General features: G+C 37.7%; 1 protein-coding gene across 1 annotated transcript in view; it reads right to left on the minus strand.

Moving 5' to 3' along the window:
- DNAH6 (dynein axonemal heavy chain 6) overlaps positions 1-26,376 on the minus strand; it is a 224,725-nt gene that overhangs the window by 188,279 nt on the left and 10,070 nt on the right. Inside the window, exons 3-5 of the mRNA XM_040458369.1 lie at positions 23,174-23,350; positions 19,464-19,720; positions 998-1,265 (exon numbers count right to left, since the gene is read on the minus strand). Coding sequence (XP_040314303.1) covers positions 998-1,265; positions 19,464-19,720; positions 23,174-23,350 — 702 coding nt within the window. The remainder of the gene's footprint in view (positions 1-997; positions 1,266-19,463; positions 19,721-23,173; positions 23,351-26,376) is intronic.

Here is a 26,376-nt window from a genome sequence, read left to right on the forward strand (position 1 = left end):
ACATTTGTTTTGCACTAGTACCTATGTTAGCCCTAGACTTTTAATGTTTCTTGGTGTAACTGACATCTTGATAATGATCTTTCAGATCAACATATGAAAGTGAAGGAAATGAGCAGTAAAAAAGCAAACTTGAGGCTTCTGATTTGAAAGGGTGGTGACTCAGTGTCATAGAAATAGACAGCTGAGGACCCTGACGGTAATGGTGATTACAGTTTATTCCCAAGGGCCAAATAGAAAACTTTATTTTTTAATTTTTTTAATGTTATTTATTTTTGAGAGAGAGAGACAGAGACAGAGACAGAGCATGAGTGGGGGACAGAGAGGGAGACAGAGGACAGGCTACGCACTGTCAGCATAGAGCCTGACACGGGGTTCAAATCCACGAACTCTGCGATCATGACCTGGACGGGCACTCCACAAGTAGAAAACTCCTAATGCAAGTTGAAATTCAGTGAATGGGTAGAGATTTTAAATATGGCCACATACTCTTTAACAGTTCTTTTCCCATGATTACCCCATTCTGCAAAGTAAAGATTAAAAATTTCCCTAGGGTCTGAATCCATGGTAGAGGAAAGTATAGGTATGATACCTTGGGAAGCACTGGCCCATGAAAACAGGTCCCCCAATTATTTTGGACCATAAAGTCCAGAGTGACTCAAAGATAAAAGGAGGTAATAAGGGTTGCCAGCCCACTCTGCTCAAGAGGATATACCATTTTCCTGATCAGCAACAAAGGGGGCCATGAATCCAAACCTCTGAGGCTGCTTCTAACTGAAGGGGACCTGTGCAACTCTTTTCTTATACTTTTGCATTCTGCAACCCCAGTTAAAATGTAAAAACACTGCTGGACTGCCAGACTCTTAAATGACAAGACAGTATGAAAATTCTCTTAAAAAGATGAAATATTCTATTTCAAGGACAGTCTATACCAATACCTGTAATAGATTCACATTTTGTTTTTCTGTAATTCTTTTAAAATATAATTTAAAATACGTACAGGATTAACAATGAACAAATTTTTTTGTAGAGATTGTCGACAACCACTGATTTTCTTGGAACGGACATTCTTCTTCCACACATTAAAAGCCTTCCATTTCCGGAAAAGTGCAAATATGGGAATCTTAGTGAGTTCTCTGTGATATAGATACTCCTGTTCCCATCGATCAATTTCGGTATACTCAATGTCCTCATTATAAATGTGTGTTACGGCTTTTTTGCTAATAGTATAGTAGTCATTTTTATTGATGTTCTCATAACTTACAACTCTATGAACAAATAAAATTGAGGCAAGTAAATAAAGTATTCAATACAAAGTCAAGCAATTGCATTGATTTTTTTTTCTAAAGAGATAAAACATTTCTGAAAAAACATAGTATTTAAAATTGTTAAAAATTCTAACAAACTATTTTTAGATTGAATAAATTACTTAAGAAAAGAAAGAGGAGCTCCTGTTTAAAAAATAGTTGTACTTATTTTAGGTACCTGAAAATAAGTTTTTATTATTAGCTGTTTAGAAACTATTCAATAATAATGTAAAAGAGTTTTACACTACTCAGTATTGAAAGAATTATGAGAAAGATCAAAGTAAGAAAAGATGAATTAAATAAGATTCAAATCAAGACCCAGATTAAGCTGAAAAAATATGCCCAGTTCATCACAGAACAAAATAGTTATTACTGAGAACCTATTTATTTCAAGATATTCCCCCGTTCAACTGTCATCAAGGGCATTCTTCACCCTTATGCTTAACAGGAAACAGATCAAATAAGGAAGAAAAGCAAGTGAGATAAAGACAGGAGTAAGGACAGAAGGAAGCAAAGTAATGAGAATAGAAAAGGCTGATTCTCTAAAGTTTCTTAAAACAAGAACTTGCCTGTAGGCACAAAGTTTTTTGTTTTTGTTTTTTTGTTTTTTTGGTAATTTTAGCCATAACATTGAAATACTGGATGCAACTTAAATATCCAATAATACAACAATTGTGAAACATATTGTGATATAGCAAGTTATTAGAATATGTTTTAAAATTTAGGAAGATAAAATTTATAAATATTCTACAGTACTCTAGAATGTTAAGATAAGGAATAGCTGCAAAATAAAACTGCAAATTTTTTTTGTGTTAAAACTATGCAAAAATTATATGTACTGACAAAGACTAAATAGGAACACTCCAGTGAAAATCAACTGTTTCTCTTGTCTACGTTCTCCCCTGATCCTTAGCTCTGCATTCTGAACCTGGAGTTCATGGCTCTTTAGCATAGCCTTCAGTTCGTCTGTGAAATCCCTGAAATTGTTGTCTGTATACAAATTGATGTACATATTTATAACTTAAAGAAATTGGAATAAAATTCTCTTATGTTGTGGGTCTGTTAATCAAAAAACTAAAAGCCATTGGAATAATTTCTATTTATGTTTAATTAAACTGAGCTAGAAAAATCTTTTTAAAATTAGGGCATACAGGACCAGAATGGGGAAACAAACAAACAAAAAACAAAACCACCAAAACCCCAAGCCAAGACCTGATCACGGGAACACACAAGGGCGGTCTGGGAGCTGATGGTGGGGAGCTGATGGAGAGGAGTCTGAAGGTCACTCTCCTGCTTCAGTGCCACAACAGAAAATGTCAACCTGTTCAGCTTTTACCTAATTCCACTATCTGTTTGCCTGTGTTCTAATTAAAACTTCACACCAGAACTGTCTGGGAAAATGCCAGGTATTACATGTTGCTGGTGAGGTGTATGAAAAACATATTTTTTTCCCTTTTTTATTTGTCAAAAGCCGAAGATATAATTAGGACATTCTTGGGGTTATTCTCTCCAAAATGTGAAATTTTAACTTGTCTCTGAAACTGTAATTAACTTCAGATGTTTCAATAATATCAGCCATCAAACCAACCTAAAGACAAGATCAGGCAGCTCACTATGGTCTTTGTGTATGTCTGGAAAACTGGCTCTCATTGGTCTGTTTCTAAAGACCCTTCTAGAAGGTGGCAGGTGTGGTCCATGATGTTGAATTCTAACTTCTTGGTGCTCGGTGCCACTTAGAAATCTTTTTTATTTGCAGTTTATTATTTAAGATCTTCATTCTCAATCCCCTAAACCTTTTCATCGTCTACACATTTCTACTCTGCATAGAACAAATGAACACACTAGTCTTTTTCAAAGACTGGACCACCAGCATCAAAATCATCTGGGCTGCTTATTAAGGATCCACATTTCTGGGTCCAACACAGAATCAGAATCCTTATGTATGAGACTCAAGATTCTAGTTTACCAAGCTCCCTGGATGATTCTGATACACAATAATGTTTGTGAACCACTGAACTTTATTTGAAAGCAACCAACAAAAATGAGGTGGTCATAAAGTGAGTACTGTCTCACACCTTCACTTGAAAATCATCATACCTGTGTGCCTACACTCCAGCTCCTGAGTGGATCTCAAATTTTCCTCCAGAGATGAAGAGGTTTCACCTCACTTTTTCCTAACCCTCCTGGCTTTTAGCGACTTTTCCTCTGCATCTAAAAACATGCAAAACTTCTCTTTAACTTGCAGAAAGTTTCCCTTTAGCTTGTAGAAAGCTTTTTCTCCACCTGCTGCCCATTTAACTTGAAATCCCACATTGTCTTCTTTCTCTCAAACTTCCTTTATAATGGTGTGTATTGGTGGGCCATATCTCTCCCATCCATTCCTTTTGAAACTTTCCAAAAACCGGTCTTGTTTCTCATAACTTTAACAAAATTATTCAATTAAAGATGAGCAGGGACTTCCTTCAAGATGGATGGGGCAGCAAGGTCAAGGAAAGCTCTGTAAAACTAAGAGGGACTATCCACAGTTCTCTGTAATCCTATTCTCTGTAGACTTTCCAGTTCATAACTTGGTGTTACCTGTATGTGCAAACACACGGGTATCAGATGAAGGCAGGTGGAATTAGGCTCTTGTGGTATGATGGCCTGTTGTCTTTTTAATGAATATGTGTAAGCCAATATACAATTTCTCTTATTACAATTAGATTTCTTGTAGCTGTTCATGTTATTATGGAGAAGAAAAATACATTGGCCTATTTTTGATTTTTCTCTTAAAGCAGAAAGGCTTTTTTTGTTTGGTTGGTTTAGTTGTAAAGAAGAGGGAATTCATGATAAATTGGTTTGATTTCTCTTGTACACTGCTTCGGAACATCTCATTGTTTTAGTTGTCTAAGTAAAATGCCTCTGAACAAACAAAAAGACTTTCCAGCTCATTACTGAGGGGGGTACCACCCAAATCTACTCCTTGAGCCTTTGTACTTCACACACTCTGCCTCAGACCGCTCATCTATCTCAGGAGCTGACCCACCACACCACACCTATGCTCATAATTGCCTACTCAGCCTTTCTTGGCATCCAGGATTCACCCTTAACGTCCGCTGCTTTTTGGATAGTTGCTTTGGATATTTCTTTCATCAAAGAAATTTCCTTTCATTGAGGAAATAATACAAAAATTTACTTCAGGGTTTAAAACGAGAACTTCATTTGTTCAAGTGCTGTGCTATAAAATTCCTACGTTGCTGATAACCAAAACGGCTTTATGATTCAATCAACTAAACAGGCACTTGGATAGTTAATTAGGATGAGATGAATACCTTGGGTAAAATTACATTTTACTACGTTTTAATGGGGAAAAATATCTGGAGTGTTTTCTTGCTGTTCAATGTAGAATCAGGGAGTCCTCTGTCAAACTATTTTACTGTAGAACCTATATCTATCCATCTGAAATTAAACTTAGACTCCAAGGCTTCTGTTAACTCCAAAAGGTTATGTCATATTTGAGAGAATCATATGGCATATGAGAATTACACAGCCCTGTGGTAGGTCATAAATTGTCTTATTATTGTTTATTTAAGTTATAACTCAAATTGTGCCTACTGGGGTTCTAAAAATGTTAATTTCTTTTCCTAGAATTCCTTGATTTTCCAAAACGATGATATCTCAGTGTGATTTGTTATTTAAAACAGCAGCTCTATCTGTTGTTACACAGATTGAAAATGCTTCTGATCATCTTGAAACCAGTCTAGTAAGACTAATAATGCAGAAACATGGTTTGTTTCCTGCTCAAGAACTTTAAATACCCTCCTACTGTTTATATCATCAAATCCAAATTACTTTGCCAGGTGTTTGGCACTCTCCTCTTGTTTCATGTTAGTTCCTACTCTGTCCCACAAATTGCCCTTTTTAGTCAGGCTGACTTATCATATCTACCTTAGGCCATGTTTGAATGCATACAAATGTCTTTGTTCACCCTGTTCTCTCTTCCTGTCTCCTCCAAGTTTCTGATTTCAACAAGCAAACAAGTAATTACCTGCTTTAAGGTAGTGGAGTATATTAGATAAGCTCATATGGCCCTATGCAAATCTAAGTTCTCTTATTATTTTCATAATTATACAGTTTTAATTGTTATAATCTGAGCATATTAATTGGGTGAAGGTAAATAGGCAACTGCCTGGAAAGAAATTAGCTACTTCCTGTGTTCTGTAATTATAAACCTCAATTTGTTTGATGATGGTCAAGATCATGAATCTGTATGGGTTTAGACCTAACCTAAAGAGGAGAAGAGAAATGACTTACTTTGCTTCTGGTTTGACTAACCAGAAAGGGTATAATATCTGATAAGGAACTCTTTTTTACCTAGAAAATTAAACAAAAGCATAACTAAGAAGAAACATCCAAATTTCTATAATAAGAGAGTATTCTGGAGCCAGTAGTTCTCAGCGCAAGGTCCCTGGAACAGCAGCAACAAGCATCCCATGGGAATTGTAATTTCCCAGGCTACGTTCCCAACCCACTGAATCAGAAACTCCAGAGGTTAAAGCAACTGTTTTAACAAGTCCTCTAGGGCTTGATTGAGAACCGCTGCTCAAAGTCAATGGGAGTGCAGCATTGAGTTAAATACTGGAATGATCTGGTGAGTTTTAAAGAAATACTGTTGTTCAGGCTCACCACAAATCAATTAAATAATGTCTTGGAGTAGGGCCTGGCTGATTCTCATTAGTAGCCAAGTCTGAGAACCACTCTTCTAGGTTCTTCAAAAACAAATTTTAATGTTTATTTATTTTTGAGAGAGAGAGAGCACAAGCAGGGGAGGGGCAGAGAAAGAGGGTGACAGAGGATCAAAGCAGGCTATGCACTGACAGCAGATTAGCCTGATGCAGGTTTTGAACTATGAACCGCAAGATCATGACCTGAGTTGAAGTCAGACGCTTAACCAATTGAGCCGCCCAGGCACCCCTAGTTTCCTCAAATTTTTGTGTGAAATAAAATCATCACCCATTAAATTGTCACAGCCCCAGAATACTACCAGGGCATGTTTGTGCGTGTGTGTGTGTGTGTGTGTGTGTTTGAAGAGAGAGTAGGGAGAAAATATGAAGCTGAGTATTTTTTATTATTCCAAGTGCAAATATGAGGTGCCTTTAATGTTTCCATGTGCTGGCTGAGATTTGACTCATTAGATTTAAATTTCTTTATGGACTAGCCCAAGAAAATGGTCATTGTGTTAGGCAACTTGGCAAGGTTTCTGATAATGTGGTTTCAAAACGATCTGTTATTACAGAGGACATATAACCTCACTATAAAGTTTTTTGTAATTATGACTTCACACAGAAACCACAATGCTGAAATTTGAGAAAGTACCAAACATCTATCTGTGTTTTCTGTTCTAGGTCACTAAACAGGTAATCTCACTAAAAGGACAGAATAGCTTTAGTTTGAAATTTAAAAAGCTTCCTTTAAAAATACTTTTAACAGGGCACTTGGGTGGCTCAGGGGGTTAAGTCTCCAACTCTTGATTTTGGCTCAAGTCACAATCTCAGGGATCCTGAGATTGAGCCCCATGTTGGGTTTCTGCTGACAGCGGGGAGCTTGCTTGGGATCTGTCTCCCCTTTCCCTGCCCCTCCCCTGTTTGAGTGCACACACTTGATCTCTCTCTCAAAATAAATAAATAAACTTAAAAAATACTTTTAAAAAATGTTTATTTTTGAGAGAGCGCAAACAGGACAGAGAATCCAAAGCAGGCTCTGCACTGAAAGCAGCAAGCCTGATGTGGGGATTGAACTCCTGAACCATGAGATCACGACCTGAGCCAAAGTCAGATGCTCAACTGACTGAGACACCCGGTGCCCCTAAAAAAATACTTTTAACATAATAGGCTTAGGAACCATCTGAGAACTGGATCATTGGGAAAGTAATATGGCCTGAGCCTGGTGTGGATGATTATATGGTCCTAACAGCCCAAGCCACATAACTCTGTTTCACAGAGTCCCAATCCCAGCATGTGTCCCTCAAGAAAGAGTTGATTGGCCGTACAGGACAGAAATGTGTAATTAGCATCACTTAACCTGAGGTTTCTCAATCTAAGCACTACTGACATGTTGGGCCAGGTAACTCTCTGTTGTGTGAGCCTGTCCTGTGCACTGCCAGCTGTTTAGCAGCTACCCTTACTCTTCCCACTTGACACCAGCAGCACCATCCTCTCTAGTTATGGCAACCAAAGATTCCTGCAGACATCCCCCAATATCTCCTGGGGGGCAAAATCTCCCAGGTTGAGAACCAGTGATTTAATTTAATGTGTCTTAATTGCATATGATCGCAGAATAATTGTTTTTTACCATCTACCTATTAATACCACTTATATATAATGGTCCTAGAAATACACATTAGGCAACATTTAGGTAGAGGAAATTTTGTGTCTTCTTTCTTGGCTTTATAGACCCTAAAAATGCTTGGTATTTGGGAAGGGCTCTGCCATACATTCTGATTTATCCACTCACTAAATTTATCCACTCACTAAATGGTTTGAAAATCGACATTGCACAGAGGATGAAATCATAGAATTGAAAGATGGGAACATCAGATATAATTCTGAACTTCTATCTGCAAATCACGAAACAATATCAAATAGCAAAGTCCTTCATATATCTGTACCTCAATTTCCTCACCTTTCAACTACAGAGAATGCCCTTCTAAGGAGGTTCTTTTGAGGACAAAATAATATTAATGTACAGAAAGCACACAGTTCAGCCTAGCACAGCATGTGTGACGCAAGTGACAGGAAAAGTTGTCATTATTAGAATGAGTTTATTAGGCACAGTGTATGAGAGGCTGGGTTCTAAAGCCCAACTACTTGGGTTTGAATTCCAGCCCCACAGTTCACTACACTAGCTGGTCAAACTTGGCCAACTCTGCCTCAGTTTCATCATTTGTAAAATGAATCTATTAATACTGGCTACCTTACAGAGTTGCTATGAAGATTAAATTAATTAATACCTATGAAGAACTTGGAACAGTGTTTGGCACATGCTAAGAGTTGGTGTCTGTAGTACTGTGTAACAGTATTCACCTTTGTAAAAGTCTGGTTACCGCTATGACTTTATAGAAGTATCCTTATCAAGGTGATCAAGTGTATATATGTTTCAATGACCAAAACAAAAAATAGCAAAATATGGACACATAGAAGTGGGATGAGAGGTTCTATAGAAATGGGAGAAAAGTCCACATTTGTCAAACACCAACAATGGCTCCTTATATATAAGCATGAAAAAGAAAGACTTACATATTGCTCCACCAGGCAATCTTATTAGCTTCAACTAAATGTTCAGGTTAATAAAACTTTCATAAACTATATTTGGAACCCTTCTACTTAGGAAGAGCATAGGGCAGGAACTACTTCTCGCCATCAGGGCAGCATCAGACTTCACTCTTCCATGGGACTACTTGTAGGAATCTATCAGCCACCCAGGAGCTACCCTCTCCCTAGATGACAACTCAGAGGCAAGGAGATGAGATCCACACTGGGTGGGTATGGAAACCACCCTGGCTTAAAAGCCTTATTACCACATGAGCCAGTATGTCTTGCAATGACTCTATAAGCATAGATTTCAGGCTTCCTGATAGAGGCATGCCCAGAAAAAGAGTTGCTGTACCATGGTAAGTCCAAAGCTATGGCTCCCCATCAGTTATTTAGAATTCATTTTGTCTCCCCCAGTTCAGATATCATTCACAAATCAGGGGTCATTTTTATCATAAGCAATGTTGTCTAAAAGTAACTGACTTCTACTCTTATCAGGATACAGGGAAACAGAGTTTCAGAGTTAACCAAGATCAGATTCTCATGCAGAGAAAATTGTCCTACAGTCCTCTAGAACAATGCTTCCTAAACTTCGTGTTCTAACAAACCCATACAATGGTGACATTTTGAAAGGCACCCTGGTGAAGGCATTAATTCTGATTTCTTTCTCTTGTAACAAGAAAAACAACACACAAGGTATCTTAGGGAAATATTCAATACTGAATTTGATAAAACTTCCAAATAAAGCCTAGCTCATAAGCCACAGCAGTGACCATAACTGTTTGGAAGTAGCCACCTGTATTTCTAATCAAGACATGATGAATGGTCTGTTCAAATTCTTGACAACCACCACTACCGAGAAACTTTGTTTATAGAAATAGTAGACAACAAATAGCAGATGATTTATTGCTTTGTCTCTTATGGATGGAAACTCCCTTTTCCATTAACCAGAATTTGGATAATTTGTTCTCTTGAAATTGTGAACCAAAGGTACCACCATTCTTCACTTTTAATAGCTTTCCCTTTTTCCCCTTTGATAAATGCAGTGTTGAAATTTCTTGTGAAATGCAAATTGATTTAAAATCCAAACATTTCAAGTAATTCAGAAACAATGGTAAGCTTTCTCTGAAACACAGACAGATGTTACTCTGACTGAATTTTTCTTTAGGTTTAAATCCATTACAATCACTAAAAATCACTAGAGACCTATTTCCAATATCATTTTCCCAAAGCTGAATTCAAAGAGTGGTATTCTAAACTGAGAGATTTCCCCCTAAGATCAGGAACACGACAGGGATGTCCACTCTCGCCACTGTTATTCAACATAGTATTGGAAGTCTTAGCCTCAGCAATCAGACAACACAAAGGAATAAAAGGCATCCAAATTGGCCAGGAGGAAGTCAAACTTTCACTCTTCGCAGATGATATGATACTGTATATGGAAAACCCAAAAGATTCCACCAAAAAACTGCTAGAACTGATCCATGAATTCAGCAAAGTTGCAGGATATAAAATCAATGCACAGACATCAATTGCATTCCTATACACCAATAATGAAGCAACAGAAAGAAAAATCAAAGATTGATCCCATTTACAGTTGCACCAAAAATCATAAAATACCTACGAATAAACCTAATCAACGAGGTGAAAAATCTATACACTGAAACTATAGAAAGCTTATGAAAAAAATTGAAGAAGACACAAAAAAGTGGAAAAACATTCCGTGATCCTGGAACAAACATCATTAAACCTTAGATCCTTAGAACAAACATCATTAAAATGTTGATACAACCCGGGGGCGCCTGGGTGGCTCAGTCGGTTAAGCGGTTAAGCGTCCGACTTCAGCTCAGGTCACGATCTCGCGGTCCGTGAGTTCGAGCCTCGTGTCGGGCTCTGTGCTGACAGCTCAGAGCCTGGAGCCTGCTTCCAATTCTGTGTCTCCCTCTCTCTCTGACCCTCCCCCGTTCATGCTCTGTCTCTCTCTGTCTCAAAAATAAATAAACATTAAAAAAAAAAAAACATTTAAAATGTTGATACAACCCAAAGCAATTTACATATTCAATGCAATCCCTATCAAAATAACACCACATTCTTCACAGAGCTAGAACAAACAATCCTAAAATTTGAATGGAACCAGAAAAGACCCTGAATGGCCAAAGGAATCTTGAAAAAGAAAACCGAAGCTGGAGGCATCACAATCCCAGACTTCAAGACATATCACAAAGCTGTTATCCAGACAGTATGGTACTGGCACAAAAACAGACACTCAGATCAATGGAACAGAATAGAGAACCCAGAAATGGACCCACAAACATATGGCCAGCTAATCTTTGACAAAGCAGGAAAGAATATCTTTGAGTGGTGCTGGGAAAACTGGACTGCAACATGCAGAAACATGAACCTGGAACACTTTTTTACATCATACACACATAAAAAAAAACTCAAAAAGAGTGAGAGACTTAAACAAGACAGGAAGCCATCAAAATCCTCAAGGAGAAAGGAGGCAAAACCTCTTTGATCGCAGCCGCAGCAACTTCTTAGTCAACACGTCTCTGGAGGCAAGGGAAACAAAAGCAACAATGGACTATTGGACCTCAACAAAATAAAAACCTTCTGCAGAGCAAAGGAAACAATTAGCAAAACTAAAAGGCAACCAACAGAATGGGAGAAGATATTTGCAAATAACCTATAAGGTAAAGGGTTAGTATCCAAAATCTATAAAGAACTTATCAAACTGAACACCCAAAAAACAATAATCCAGTGAAGAAATGAGCAAAAGACATGAATAGATGCTTCTCCAAAGAAGACATCCAGATGGCCAACCGACACATGAAAAAATGCTCAGCTTCACTCATCATCAGGGAAATACAAATCAAAACTGCTATGAGATACCACCTCACACTTATCATAATGGTTAACATTAACAACTCAGGCAACAACAAGTGTTGGCAAGGATGCGGAGAAAGACGATCTCTTTTGCACTGCTGGTAGGAATGCAAAACTAGTGCAGCCACTCCGGAAAACAGTATGGAGCTTCCTCAAAAAATTAAAAATAGAACTACCCTATAACCCAGAAATTGCACTACTTGGTATTTATCCAAGGGATATAGGTATGCTATTTTGAAGGAGCACATGTACCCCAATGTTTATAGCAGCACTATCAACAGTAGCCAAAGTATGGAAAGAGCCCAAATGTCCATCGATGGATGAGTGGATAAAGAAGATGTGGTATATATATACAATGGAGTATCACTCAGCAATCAAAAAGAATGAAATCTTGCCATTTGCAACTACATGGATGGAACTAGAGGGTATCATGCTAAGCGAAATTAGTCAGAGAAAGACAAATAGCATGTCTTCACTCCTATGAAGACTTTAAGACACAGAACAGATGAACACAAGGGAAGGGAAGCAAAACAATATAAAAACAGGGAGGGGGAAAAACATAAGAGACTCTTAAATATAGAGAACAAACAGAACAAACAGTAACCACTGGAGGGGTTGTGGGGGGGGGAGGGATGGCCTAATGGGTAAGGGGCATTAAGGAATCTACTCCTGAAACCATTGTTGCACTATATGATAACTAACTTGGATATCAATTTTTTAAAAAAAGACACTTCTCCAAAGAAGACATCCAGATGGCTAACAGACACATGAAAAAATGCTCAACATCACTCATCATCAGGGAAATACAAATCAAAACCACAGTGAGATACCACCACACACCTGTCAATGTAGAATGGCTAACATTAACAACTCAGACAACAACAGATGTTGGCGAGTATGTGAAGAAAGAGGATCCCTTTTGCACTGCTGGGGGAATGCAAGCTGGTGCAGCCACTCTGGAATGGAGGTTCCCCCAAAATTAAAAATAGAACTACCCTATGACCCAGCAATTGCACTACTAGGTATTTATCCAAGGGATACAGGTATGCTGTTTTGAAGGGGCACATGTACCCCAATGTTTATAGCAGAGCTATCAACAATAGCCAAAGTATGGAAAGAGCCCAAATGTCCATTGATGGATGAATGGGTAAAGAAGATGTGGTATATACATACAACGGAGTATTACTCAGCAATCAAAAAGAATGAAATCTTGCCATTGGCAACTACATAGATGGAACTAGAGGGTATTATGCTAAGCAAAATTAGTCAGAGAAGGACGAATATATGACTTCACTCATATGAGGACTTTAAGATACAAAAGAGGTGAACATAAGGGAAGGGAAGCAAAAATAATATAAAAACAAGGAGGTGGAGAAAACATAAGAGACTCTTAAAAATGGAGAACAAACAGGGTTGCTGGAGGGGTTGTGGGAGGGGGGATGGGCTAAATGGGTAAGGAGCATTAAGGAATCTATTCCTGAAATCATTGCTGCACTATATCCTAACTAGCTTGGATATAAATTTAAAAATAAGTTAATTAATTAATTTTTTAAATGTTTATTTTTGAGAGAGAGGGACAGAGTGCAAGTGGGCGAGGGGCAGAGAGAGAGAGAGGGAGACACAGAATCTGAAGCAGGCTGCAGACTCTGACCTGTTAGTAGAGAGCCTGACACGGGGCTCAAACCCACAAACCATGAGATCGTGACCTGAGCTGAGGTCCGGTGCTTAACTGACTGAGCCACCCAGGTACCCCAATAAATTAAATTAATTTTTTAAAAAGCAAAGAGTGGTATTCTGCTCACACATTTTTTGTTATGTCTTGGACTTTATTATAGTCACAGTTTTGATAATATTTAGTTTGGAATTCATAACAGCAGGGAAACATTTACATATGGGAGTTCCTTTGCAAATAAAACAATGTATTACTTGAATGCAGGATTCTCAGAATAAGCTCTAAATATAATGTATGTTTTTAAGAAGTATTTCCATAATGTTTTATTTGCCTTAAATATTTCATCGTCAGTAGGATTCCGCCCCCCCATGACAAAGTTCTTCCAATATTTCACTTCAGTGATTCTAAATAGTGCATTATTATCTAGAAGTTACTAATATCTATAGATGCATCAATATTCAATAAAACTCCTTTTCTGCAGTAAAATTTTAATCATGTCCTGGAGTGTGTTAATTTCTCTTATCTAATCTGTTCATCTACTAGTGGCATTATTGATAGATTTCCTTTGCTTTTCTGGTAACAAATAGAATGAAAAAATTTCTACACAGGTTGGTAAAGTTGCAATTCTGCCACAGTGAGTTATTCTGACATTAGATACTGTGTGTTCTTGCATGCCTAGCTTCTTAAGCTTATTGATGAGATATTAATCTAAAAACAGAATTTGGTTTCATATTTTGTACTTCAATATGCCTTAAAAAGTTCAAATCCTTTTCTGGGTATGGTGGATATCTTTTGGTAAGGTGTTGATATAGCTTGCTTGTAACTACTGATTCATTTGATAACATTTCCATACAAATGAGATATTTAGGCAAAGGACTGGAACATTACTGTGATTCACAAATCCAAGTGTGAGATGTTTTTAATTATGTTGCCTGATTTCTAATCTTTTTCCTTGTTTTAAATTTAAATTTATGTTTTAAATTCAAGTTAGTTAATATACAGTGTAGTCTAATCTTTTTCCTTTTGACCACTGTGTTTATCTTATAGCTCTAGTAAAATTCTAGTTTTAAGAATACACTATCAAAGAGGACACAAATAAATAGAAAAAGAGTCCATGCTCATAGATTGGGAAATTTAATATTATTAAAATGTCCATACCACTCAAAGTATTGTACAGATTCAGTACAATCCCTATTAAAATTCCAAACGCATTTTTCACAGAAATAGGACAAACCTCAAGAGAACCCAAATAGTCCAAGCACTCTGAGACAGAACAAAGCTGGAGACATCGTGTTCCCTGATTTCAAACAATATTAGGAAGCTAAACTAATCAAACCAATATGGTATTGGCATAAAAACACACATAGAGATTAATGGAACAGAATAAGAAACCTAGAGATAAAAGCCTGAATATATGGTCAATTATTTTATGACAAAAGAGCCAAGAATATACAATGGGGAAAGGACAGCATGTTCAGTAAATGGTGCTGGGAAGACTGGACAGCCACATTCAAAAGAAATTGGACTGCCATCTAACGTCATACACAAAAGCTAAATCAAAATAGATTAAAGACTTGAACATGAGACCTGAAACCACAAAACTCCTAGAAGAAAACATTGGTGGTAAACTCCTCGAGATTGGTCTTGGTGATGATTTTTTTTTGATTTGATACCAAAAGCACAGGAAACAAAAGCTAAAATAAACAAGCGGGACTACATCAAATTAAAAAGCTTCAATACAGTGAAGGAAATCTTCAAAATAAAAGGGGAATCTACTGAATATGAGACTATATTTGCACATCATGTATCTGGTAAGAGATTAATATTCAAAAAATATAAGGAATTTGTACAACTCAATAATAAAAAACCCAAACAATCCAAATAAAAAATGGGCAGAGGATGTGCATAGATATTTTTCCAAAGAAGACATACAGATGGACAACAGGTACATAAAAATATACCCAACATCACTAATCATCAGGGGAATGCAAACCAAACCACAATGAGGTATCAATCACCTTACATCTGTCAGAATCATTATTATCAAAAAGACAAGAAATAACAAATGTTGGTGAGGATGTGGAGAAAAGGGAATCCTTGTATACTGTTGATGGGGATGTAAATTGGTACAACGACCATGGAAAACAATATGGAGTTTCCTCAAAAAATTAAAAATAGATTTTACCATATGATCCAGCAATTCCACTACTTGGTATCTATACAAAGAAAACAAAAACACTAATTCAAGAAGATGTATGTGTCCCTATGTTCACTGCAGCGTTATTTGCAATAGCCAAGATATGAAACCAACCTCAAGTGTCCATTAAATATAAAGAAGATGGTGTGTGTGTGTGTATGTGTGTGTGTATACCCAGCAATTGTGTATACACACACACACACACACACACACACACACACACACACAGTGGAATACTACTCAGACATAAAAAAGAACAAAAATCCTGCCATTTGCAACAACATGGATGGACCATGAGAGTATTATGCTATCTTACTGTAAGACCTAGGGCAGTTACTTAACCATTTTGTGACTCATTGTAAAATAGAGATAATAATTGTATCTATCGTATAGTATTTTGTGAGGATTAAATGATATGACATACATAAATAATTTGCCTAGAACAAAGTAAATACTAATGATCTTTTATGACATAAAATATGATGATTCACTTTCATGTACTCTCACACAAAGTGGATATATAATCCAGCTCTCTAGCCAACAATCCTCCCCCATATCTCATAGCTACCCTTCAGTTACAATCACTCTTGTTCAAGGTCTTCAGTCCCAACAAAACAGGATTATTTTGTCTTGATCAGTTCTATTCTCTGTTCTCTATGCTCTTCATGATCTCCCTAGTTCCTGATTCTTTACCTAGTTTCCTCTTTATTTGCCCCAGAGCTGACCAGAGTCACCACTATGCCCCCTTGCTGGGCAAAATAATCTGCAGCATATAGTTGTGTACTTATTCAGATTGATATTCCAACATATTTAGACATCTCCTTGAAGCTTATTCCTGACAAAATCATTATACCTAACATATAGCACTAAGTTGATATTTTAGAATAAACTTGATAAACAGAACTATTTTCTCACCGAGAGGGATCATGGTAGAGAGATAATCATTGTAGAACTTCACATCTGACGTATTTTACTACACTTGAAAACTATGCAAAGACATATTTTATCACATTACTATTAAAAGGAGTTTAGTATATAACATGTCCTCATGTCACTGACCCAGTATTTATAACTAGTTTTAACTTTCAATTTAGCTGCTACCAAGTTTGTGCTACCCAAATGATTATCTTTTCATTAGGTTTATAATATCTGGAGTTCAGGCTAGGGAGGAAAAATTAACATCAACCCCAAAATGTAATAAAATAAACCAGGATTCCAACTCTATCTTCTTCTTTTTTTTAATGCTTATTTATTTTTTGAGAGAGAGAGGGAGACAGAGGATGAGCAGGGGAAGGGCAGAGAGAGAGGGAGACACAGGATCTGAAGCAGGCTCCAGACTCTGAGCTCTCAGCACAGAGCCCCACATGGGCCTCGAACCCACGAACCATGAGATCATGACCTGAGCCAAAGTTGGACACTTAACCAACTGAAACGCCCAGGCACTACTGACCCCCCAAACTCTATCTTCTTAAATGAGCACTTGCATATTATCATCAAGCATCACTACTATCAGTTCAAAAAAGTATAAAATATCAACTCAATTCCCCAAGTACAAGTGCTCATTAGTCTGGATATACAATTTATCTCCTGAATTAGACAAAAGCACAGTTTCCGTATTCATCTTTAATAGAAAATCATTTTACATTTGGCAAACTTTGACTCCTCTCATAGTGGGGAATGAATATCACAAATGGCACTTCTTGATATCTGGGTAATTACATGATTTTTTAAAAAAATATTTACTTGTTCATTCTGAGAGAGAGTGAGCATGAGTGGGGGAGGAGCAGAGAGAGGAAGACAGAAAATCCCAAGCAGGCTCTGCACAGGGCTTGAAGTCACCAGCTGTGAGATCATGACCTGAGCTGAAATCAAGAGTTGGAGGCTTGGGGCGCCTGGGTGGCTCAGTCAGTTAAGTGTCCAACTTTGGCTCAGGTCATGATCTCACAGTTCGTGGGTTCGAGGCCCACGTTGGCTCTGTGCTGAGAGCTCAGAGCCTGGAGCCTGCTTCAGATTCTGTGTCTCCCTCTCTTTCTGTCCCTCTGCCACTTGTGCTCTGTCTCTCATTTTCAAAAATAAATACACATTTTAAAAAATTTTTAAAAAGGAGTAGTAAGGCAGTGGTGGGAATGACAATACTATTAAAGGGATTATTTTCTTTTACATCAAAGGTCTTTAAATTCTATTCTATATTAATTCTCCCATGTTAAAAAAGAAAAAAAAACCTCACTAGACACCAATTCTCCTTTCATCTATCACCTCACTTCTTTCATATCTTTAGCATCCCCAAATTAGGAGGTCCAAACCCAAACTCTTTTTTTTCCCAATAAATCTGTTCCATTCAGTTTTCTGTGTCTCAGATACAAGCAACTCTAACCTTCCTCTTGAGCCCAGTCAACTGGATCATTAAAGTCATCCAGGACTCCTCTCTGGTTTTCCATCTTGCATACAGTCCATAAAAACATCCTGTTGGCTTGACCTTCAACTTATTTCCAGAATTCGACCCACTTCTCATCACCTCCCCCTGGTTCGTCTCTCACCTGAATCATTACAGCCTTCTAATTGGTCTTCCTTTTCAACTCTTGCTTTTGAGAAGCAAGAAGAAATATTCTCTACACAGCAACCAGAGCAGTCCTTTTCAAAATGTAGCTCAGATCATGACACTTCTCTGCTTGAAGTCTATCCATGGTTCTCCACTTTTCTCAAAGTAAAACTTAATGTTCATAGGATGACTGTCAAGGCCCTTCATGGTCTGTTTTCTAGCTCTCATTTACTCTCCTACAGTCTTTGCTTCTTGAACATGCCAGGTATGCTCCTGACTTGGGGCATTTGTATTCACTTTCCTGCAGTCTGGAATGCTTCTTTCTTCTCTCTGTCAGTACATCATTGACTCCTTCTCCTTCCAGTCCTTATTCAAATAGCCGCTTGTCAATGAGGCCTACCCTGACCATCCCAGCTAATTCACAACTTCTTCCCCAGAACTCCTAATCTCCTTCGCTCTGCTCTACTTTTTCTGTAAAACTTATCACCGTCCAGCATTCTCTGTAATTTACTCAGATGTTGTGTTTGTTACTGTCTCCCTCTACTAAGATGCAAGCTCCACGAGGACAGCAATTTTGATCTGGGTGGCTCGCTAACATCTCTCTAGCACCTAGAACAGTTCATGCTATAGAGTTGGGTGCTCAATACATTTTGTTGAATGATTGGATTTTTATAGGCATATCTGTTCTTTCTATAAATTATATCTCATTCTAATTAAGCTCTTTCAGGATTTATAATAAATCTATCATTTAAAAATGTTATTCTTCTCTCCCTCTCAATCCTAGAAGGAGTGCTGTCTTCAGTGTTACCCGACTCAGTCAAAACTACAGGGCTGAGTAAGGGAGAAGATAATTCCTAGGAGTTCCTTTTATCTTCCTACACAGCAGAGAATGGGAAGGTAGCTCCAAGAATTTGGTGGTAAAGCTAAACTACTATCAGCTTCCAGGAAAGACCGTCTCAACAACAATTGTCAACTCAACCAAACAACAATGGAGGAAAGCCAGTATCAACTTTAAGTTCTGCTACCTGTTGTGCTGAACTTTAAAGCAATTCACAGACCCACATTTGTACAACTCGTCTAATTATTTTAACAACAAATGTGTGCTTAGAAATAATAGTCTATGTGAATGTATGTGTGTTACTCATCTATATAAATACCTTAAGTTATCAAGCTCCTTTTATTTAAAAAAAATCCTTATTCCCACTCTACTAAGCAAAGTTGAAAGAACATGTAACACAAATCATGCACCTACTTTTTACGCATTGCCTTCTTCTTTTCTCAGTAATCACAAGATATCAAAATTATCTTTGTAATACTGATTAAAAATATATGGCATTACATAATACACACATAGAAGAGGCACAAAAGTGTGCTACTCTATAAAATATTGTCTATAAGTAAAAGAAAGCTAAAGGGAAAAAATAAAATTATTGTGATTACGATTCATTTGTCATTGGATGATAACCAAAATTATATTTTATATTTACCATTAATACCCAATCAATTATGGATAACATTTGCGATCTTATTTGAAGCTTTTACTGTTGAATACATTGCTTCATAAAAGAGAACTCACTTGAGATTATATGTATCATATTCAGTGGAAGACCTTGGCACTGCAGGGATCATATAAAGAAATCCGAGGTGTTCATTTTCACGTATTATTTTAATGATTTGCAAAGGATTACGAACGTTGGCTTTAACGACTTCTTCCCGATCATGGAAAAAGTACTTAGGGTACGCTGAGGAACTGGTCCCATAGAGACCTCTTCTTCCAATACTGGTACGTGACAGTTTAGGAGGAGAGGGAGAGAACATCTCAGCAGAGGGCTGCTGGATCAAAACAAAGCCAATTTTTAAAATGATGAGTTTTTGCAAAACAAAGCCAAAAGACATAACTAAAAAAACATGATAAAATATTAACCTCAAGCACTAATTACTGAAGTTCCTGAGATGTCTAGTGCTCAAAGGCAAGTATTAAAAAAAAATTTTTTTTTTTAGTTTGAGAGACAGAACATGCACTTAGGGGAGGGGCAGAGGGAGGGAGGGAGAGAGAGAGAGAATCCTAAGCAGGCTTCATGTTCAGCTTTCAGCCGATGTGGCACTCCGGCTAAGCCACCCAGGCGCCCCAATCATTTTTGAACTGAAAAACTTCAAATTATTGTAAGGAGTGATAATATTCCTTCCAAGTACTCCTTATCCAGGTGTCCATCCCCTTTCCCAAACCCCCCAACATCAGCTCTCACTGCTGCCTTCTTTCAAGTCAAGTGTTTGTTACATCAAAATGCCACTACTTCTCTGGTGTTCTTGGGAGTCCACTTTTCCTGCTCAGTTGCTTAGCGTCTATCTTGACCGTGGCCTCTCCCCTTAACCTCCTCACCTAGTTCGGACAACCTTAATGCTTTTCAGTGTGTGAATTCTTAGACAGCTGTCATCATAGCTCATAATAAAATACTTTTGAGTAAATGTAAGGGGTGGTTACACTGAGCATTGGGGGATCACTATGTAATAATACCCTTGGAGAAGTATACATGTTACAAATTCATAATTGCCAGTTCTGTAGACCAGTGTTTCTCACATTTAAATGTGAGTGTGAATTATCTAGGTGTCCTGTTAAATTGCAGCTTCTGTCAAGTCTGGGGTGGAGCCTGTGATCCTGCATTTCTAACCTGCGTATACTGTGGACCACCATTGGAGCATCAAGGCTAAGTCCCCACCATGTTCACACACTTGAGCTTTGCTCTAAACCCCCAGCTCCCCTGTCTGTGCTCTCAGTGCCGCTCACACTCCTTTGTTCCTCCTCAACAAACCTTGGGGCAGCATCACACACACCCTCTCCTCCTGTGGGGGGGGGGGGGTGATAACTGTCATCACCTTGTCTCTCTGACAGTGGAGGGGCAACTGGCACTAAGACACAAGAATCCCCAATGCAGACCTGCTTTGTTGAATAGCCGATGCAGATATATAAATGATATCTTTATTGCCTGTTAGCATAACTAACAGAGGCTGCCATTTCTCCGAGAGATTGATTACCACAAGCTCTACGGAACAACGTCTTCATAACGTTTGCATTCACAGGTGTCATCATTTTCCATCTCTTGATTAAATATACCCTGTTGAATAGGAGTTTGAGATGAAAATCCTGGAAAGCTTAGAGCTGAAGGAAATACATCTTTGAATTCAAAAGATAAAATGTGCTTCTTTCACTTATTGGCCAGAGACAGCAGCAACCACACTGTTTTCTTATGTGAAAGAATAGGCCAGGGGCACCTGCCTGGCTCAGTCCTTGAGCTTTAACCCTTGATTTCAGCTCTGGTCATGATCCCAGGGTTGAGGGATTGAGGCCCATGGTGGGCTCTGCTCTAAGCATGGAGCCTGGGATTCTCTCTCCCTCTCGCTCTCTCCCTCCCACATGCATGTGCTCTCTCACTCTCGCTCTCTCTAACAACAACAAAAAAAGGCCCAAAGAGAAAATACACATTGCCTTGTCCCAATGTTTCAACAAGGGCTATAGTCAACTTTAGTATTTTTATGAGAGTGGAGTATCAATATTTTACAGAAAATGCATGTATTTTCTTTATTATATCCTTCAAGAAGTTTTACTGCCTTCTAAGTACAAGATTTCTTCAACAATAGGCCTATATATTTTCAGCTGCATACTTATTTCCAATTATGTAGCTCAATGCGAAATGTGATTCAATTTAAGTAGCCACATAAGTTCAGATTTTGTGGGGGAAAGGGAACAAAAGAAGCATTTATTCATAAAGTGTAGAACACTTGTAGTGCTCTCTATGATGGATGTTTAGTCCAATTTGATAAGGCAATCTTCCTTAATTACTAGAAGCAACGCTTCCAACTGCCTTCTTTTATCTCTCAGGGAATCCTCACTGGTGCATTTCCATTCTAAGCTCCTTCTGAGAAATCAATACCCACCCCCCCACCACCACCAAAATGACCCTCTTATCAGAATAATACTTTCTCCTTTTATATGGAATATTCCCTTTCTTCCATATTTTCCCTTCAACCCCTGGCTCTTATTTGAATTCTTCACTTAGTTAGCGCTACAACCACGCATAACACACAATTTAACATTCCCTTTCATCCTCCTCCCTTCATCCCAGATGTGCACAATTTCATTCTTCTTCTTTAAATTCAAGGTCATGATGCCCACTTTATACCAAATAAGCTAACTTATGAGCAATCAGTTCTTTCTTGGCTCTACTTAAGATAGCCTGTTCTCCTTTCCTACTTCACAGAAACCAAATTAGTTGAGGGTTTATAATTTTATATAACTAATCATGTGATATTCTTTCAGGGTGATCTCACCCACACCCACAGTGAGCCTCTTCCAGCCGGCTTCTCAAGCCCACCACTCTCCCACCTCCTCTGCCTTACTAACTTTCCATTCACTCCTCCAAGCTTATTAGTGCCATTCCCTATGGTAGCTTTTCCTCCACTGACCATCCCTCTCACCACCAGGTGCAAGCTTTCCCTCCTGTTCAGTTCTCCAGGATTTTGTAGCTTAAATGACCAACCAGAGTTTTTATCACAACCCCCTGAGCTGGAGCATTCACTTGTCCACGTACCCACCCAAAGATTCTGAAATCCTCGAGGATGAAGCCTGTCTTCATCTCTTCCTTTCTACCACTCTAGCCCAAAGCCTGAAACATAACTGACACTGAAATGTTCAACAAGTCTAGAAGGATCCTCTCAATAAAAAGCTCAGAGAATTCTCGGGTCTGTTGGCATTTTTACTGTGAGTGTGTCCACATTTTTTCCCACTTCTATTCCTTTGTTTAATTATCTGCAGGTATTTATAGAAAGCCATGCTCTGGTGGTTTCTCCCAGAGCTACTATTCAAGGACTCCTTGCAAGGTACCTGCCCACTCTACAACTCACCAATTACAAAAATTGTCTTTCTAGCTGGTTCAGTTTCTGTTTTATTGCCTTTCACCAAGGTCTTCAAAGGATTGTCATTTTGGGTAATAATGATGAAAATTTCATAAAAGGTAAAATAAAATTCAAAACACTATTATGTCTTCTTTTAATATGTAAGAGAAGATTAGGGAACACCATATAGATCCTGGAAGTTTTCCTTTATGATTTTCCTCTACTGTCCAAATTTTCCTTGAGTAAGAACTGAGAAGTACTGTATTTCCCAAATCCATTGTGCAACCTGATAGAGAAAAATTTTGCAACTGTTCTTATGAGTTAAAAGCATGTTAGCAACGTTATAGGAAACTAAAACTAAATTGAAAGGATTAATTAAGTACTTTAATAGTATACCTGTTTTTTATTCCTCACAGTATACTGAGGCTCAAGAAACTGAACAGATAATTTGGTAGAACTTCTTTCTTCAGTGCTTCCTGGAGGTTTTATGATTCCAGAAGAGATTAACTGAAATCGGTTCTGTTCATATATGTATTCTGGCCTCTTATGATCTTGGTAGACTTTTAGCACTGGCTTTGGGGAATAAAGAGACATGTTAATTTTTTCAGTGTTAACGAGAACTTGTCTTATTCTTACAACATGAACTTTGGACTCTATTCCTGTTGGAAATTGATCTTCCTGGAGTAACTTGCTGACCAAGTCACAATCATTGTGGTGGTTATGACCATGGTCTATTACAAGACTAAGACTTTTCTATTTGGTTTCTATTAATTCTGTCCTTTAATTACCAATGAATACTTCTATGGGTAAGGTTGTGACAGAAAGGCTCAGAGGCATGAGATCGCATACTCAGTAATTGCGCATTACAAATCCCACCATCCACTAAAACAGTCATTGTGGGAAGCATTGTACAATTCTCGCACTGTACCCCAAAGTCATTAATCAATTCCCATAGCCATAATTGGTTGGAGATCTAAAAGAAATTGTGGCAAAAAATAAAAGAAATTGTGGCATTATATTAGGCTAATCTAATTTCAGATTAAGGCAATAAAATCTAGCATTCAACATAATACACTAAAGCAAGGAATTCACCATAATGGCTTTAGGCTTCTAAGCATTATTTATATATTGATTTATTTTTTAAAAATTTTTTTTAACATTTATTTATTTTTGAGACAGAGAGAGACAGAGCATGAATGGGGGGAGGGTCAGAAAGAGGGAGACACAGAATCTGAAACAGGCTCCAGGCTGCGAGCTGTCAGCACAGAGCCCGACGCGGGGCTCGAACTCACGGACCGCAAGATCGTGACCTGAGCCGAAGTCAGCCGCTCAACCGACTGAGCCACCCAGGTGCCCCTGTTGATTTATTTTTAAAGTTTATTTATTTACTATAAGAGAGAGAGTGTGAGCGGGGGATAGGCAGAAAGAGAGAGGAAGAAAGAGAATACCCCAATCAGGCTCCTTGCTGCCAGCACAGAACTGATATGGGGCTCGAGCCCATAAAACTGTGAGATTATGGCCTGAGCTGAAACCAAGAGTTGGATGTGCAACCCACTGAGCAACCCAGGTGCCGCTCTAAGCAAAATGACTTTAGCATGATAGCTAATCTCTTACAACTGGAGCGAGAAAGAAAAGCTTGAGAGTAAGCATAGGAAACAGCTGTTAAATTTTCAGGTATGTGTAAATAACATTTGGTTTTGGTTAAAAATCCCTCTTGAGCCACTCACTGTAGAAAGGAAAAGACTATAGAGATGGGGGCAGGAGTATCTCAGCTATATCAATGTGGAAAATCAACACAGACCAGAATCACAAGGTAAGAAGGGGAGAAAAGCTTCTGCACAGCAAATGAAACCATAAACAAAATGAAAAGGCAATCTACCAAGTGGGAGAAAATATGTGCAAATTATATGGTGATAGGGGGTTAAGTACCAAAATCCATAAAGAACTCATACCACTCAATAGCAAAATCAAAACAATCCAATTAAAAAGTGGAAAGAGGATCTATATAGACATTTTTTCCCCAAAGACATGGAGATGGCCAGAAAGTATATAAAAAGATGCTCAACATCACTAATCATTAGAGAAGTGCAAATCAAAACCAGAATGAGGTATCACCTCACACTTGTCAGAATGGCTATGATCAAAAAGATAATAAACAAATGTTGGCGAGAATGTGTAGAAAAGGGAACCCCCATCAATATTTAATATCACAGTTTGTATCTTTTTATCTTGTGCATTCATAACAAAGTATTGCAATTATAGTAATTTTTACTACTCTTGTCTTTTAGTCTTCAACTAGCTTTATAAATAAGAGATTAATCCACCACCTTTACATTAGATTATTCTGAATTTTACTATGTATTCACCTTTACCAGTGAGTTTTATACTGTCATATTTTCCTGTTACTAACTAGTACCCTTTGATTTCAGCTTAAAGAAGTCCCTTACAATTTACTTTTAAATAACAAAGTAACAAGCATACGCAGAGAGAAAGAAAGCAAATATGGCAAAACACTAATAACTTTGAATCTAGGTGGATGGTGTATAAATATTCGTTTAACTATTCTTTCAACTTTTCTGTGCATTTGGAACTTTTTATAGTAAAATGTTGGGAGACATTGATTTTTTCAAATAAAGTGGCAAAAATACAAAAAGATAGATTCACACAAACCCTAATAGTGATAATCTCCAAGAAAGGAAAGAGGGCATTGAGACTAAAATGGGATACAAAAGGTATTTGAAATGTATTTATAACATTCCTTTAAAAATAGATATTGAATCAGGGCCACCTAGGTGGCTCAATCAAGCCAACTCTTGGTTTCAGCTCAGGTCTTGATGTCACGGTTTCACTGATACTGTGGAACCTGTTGGGATTCTCTCTCTCTCTCTGCCCCTCTCCCACTTGCTCTATCTCTGTCTCTCTCAAAATAAATAAATAAATGAAAAGACAAAATAAAGAAAAATAGATATTGAATCAAACTAAGCAAACAACATTATTAATTTGGGATACACACACTTGTTTATTATATCCCTCTTTGTAGCATTTTATATATTTGAAACTTTCATAATAATATAACAGAAACAGAGGAAAACTTAACTATTTAGCAAAATCAGAAGCAAACCTCAATCATCCTAAATAGTAAACAGCTAAAGCCATTATGAAAATCAAGAACAAGGTCACTATTTTCACTATCACCTTTAGTTTTCAATTCTCAAATTGAAGCATCTAGAACAGGGGTCAGTAAAATTTCTCTGTAAGGGACCACACAGTAAATATTTTAGGCTTTGTGAGCCATATGGTCTTTGTCACAACTACTCTATTATTGAAGCACCAAGGCAGCCTTAGATGATATGAAAATAAATGGATATGGCATTATTTACAAAAACAGGTTACAGGACTGTATTTGACCCATGGGCCACAGTGACCCCTAATCTAAAAAATAAAATAATTGGTGTAAACGCTAGGAAAAAAGAGCAAAATTATCTAACTATCAGTGATATTATATACATTAAAAATGAAAGCCTAAGGGCACCTGGGTGGCTCAGTTGGTTAAGCGTCTGACTTTGGCTCAGGTCATGATCTACGGTCCGTGAGTTCGA

Source organism: Herpailurus yagouaroundi, unplaced genomic scaffold (genome assembly GCF_014898765.1).
Source record: "Herpailurus yagouaroundi ecotype Mexico unplaced genomic scaffold, PumYag 221, whole genome shotgun sequence".
In the NCBI taxonomy this organism is placed as follows: domain Eukaryota; kingdom Metazoa; phylum Chordata; class Mammalia; order Carnivora; family Felidae; genus Herpailurus; species Herpailurus yagouaroundi.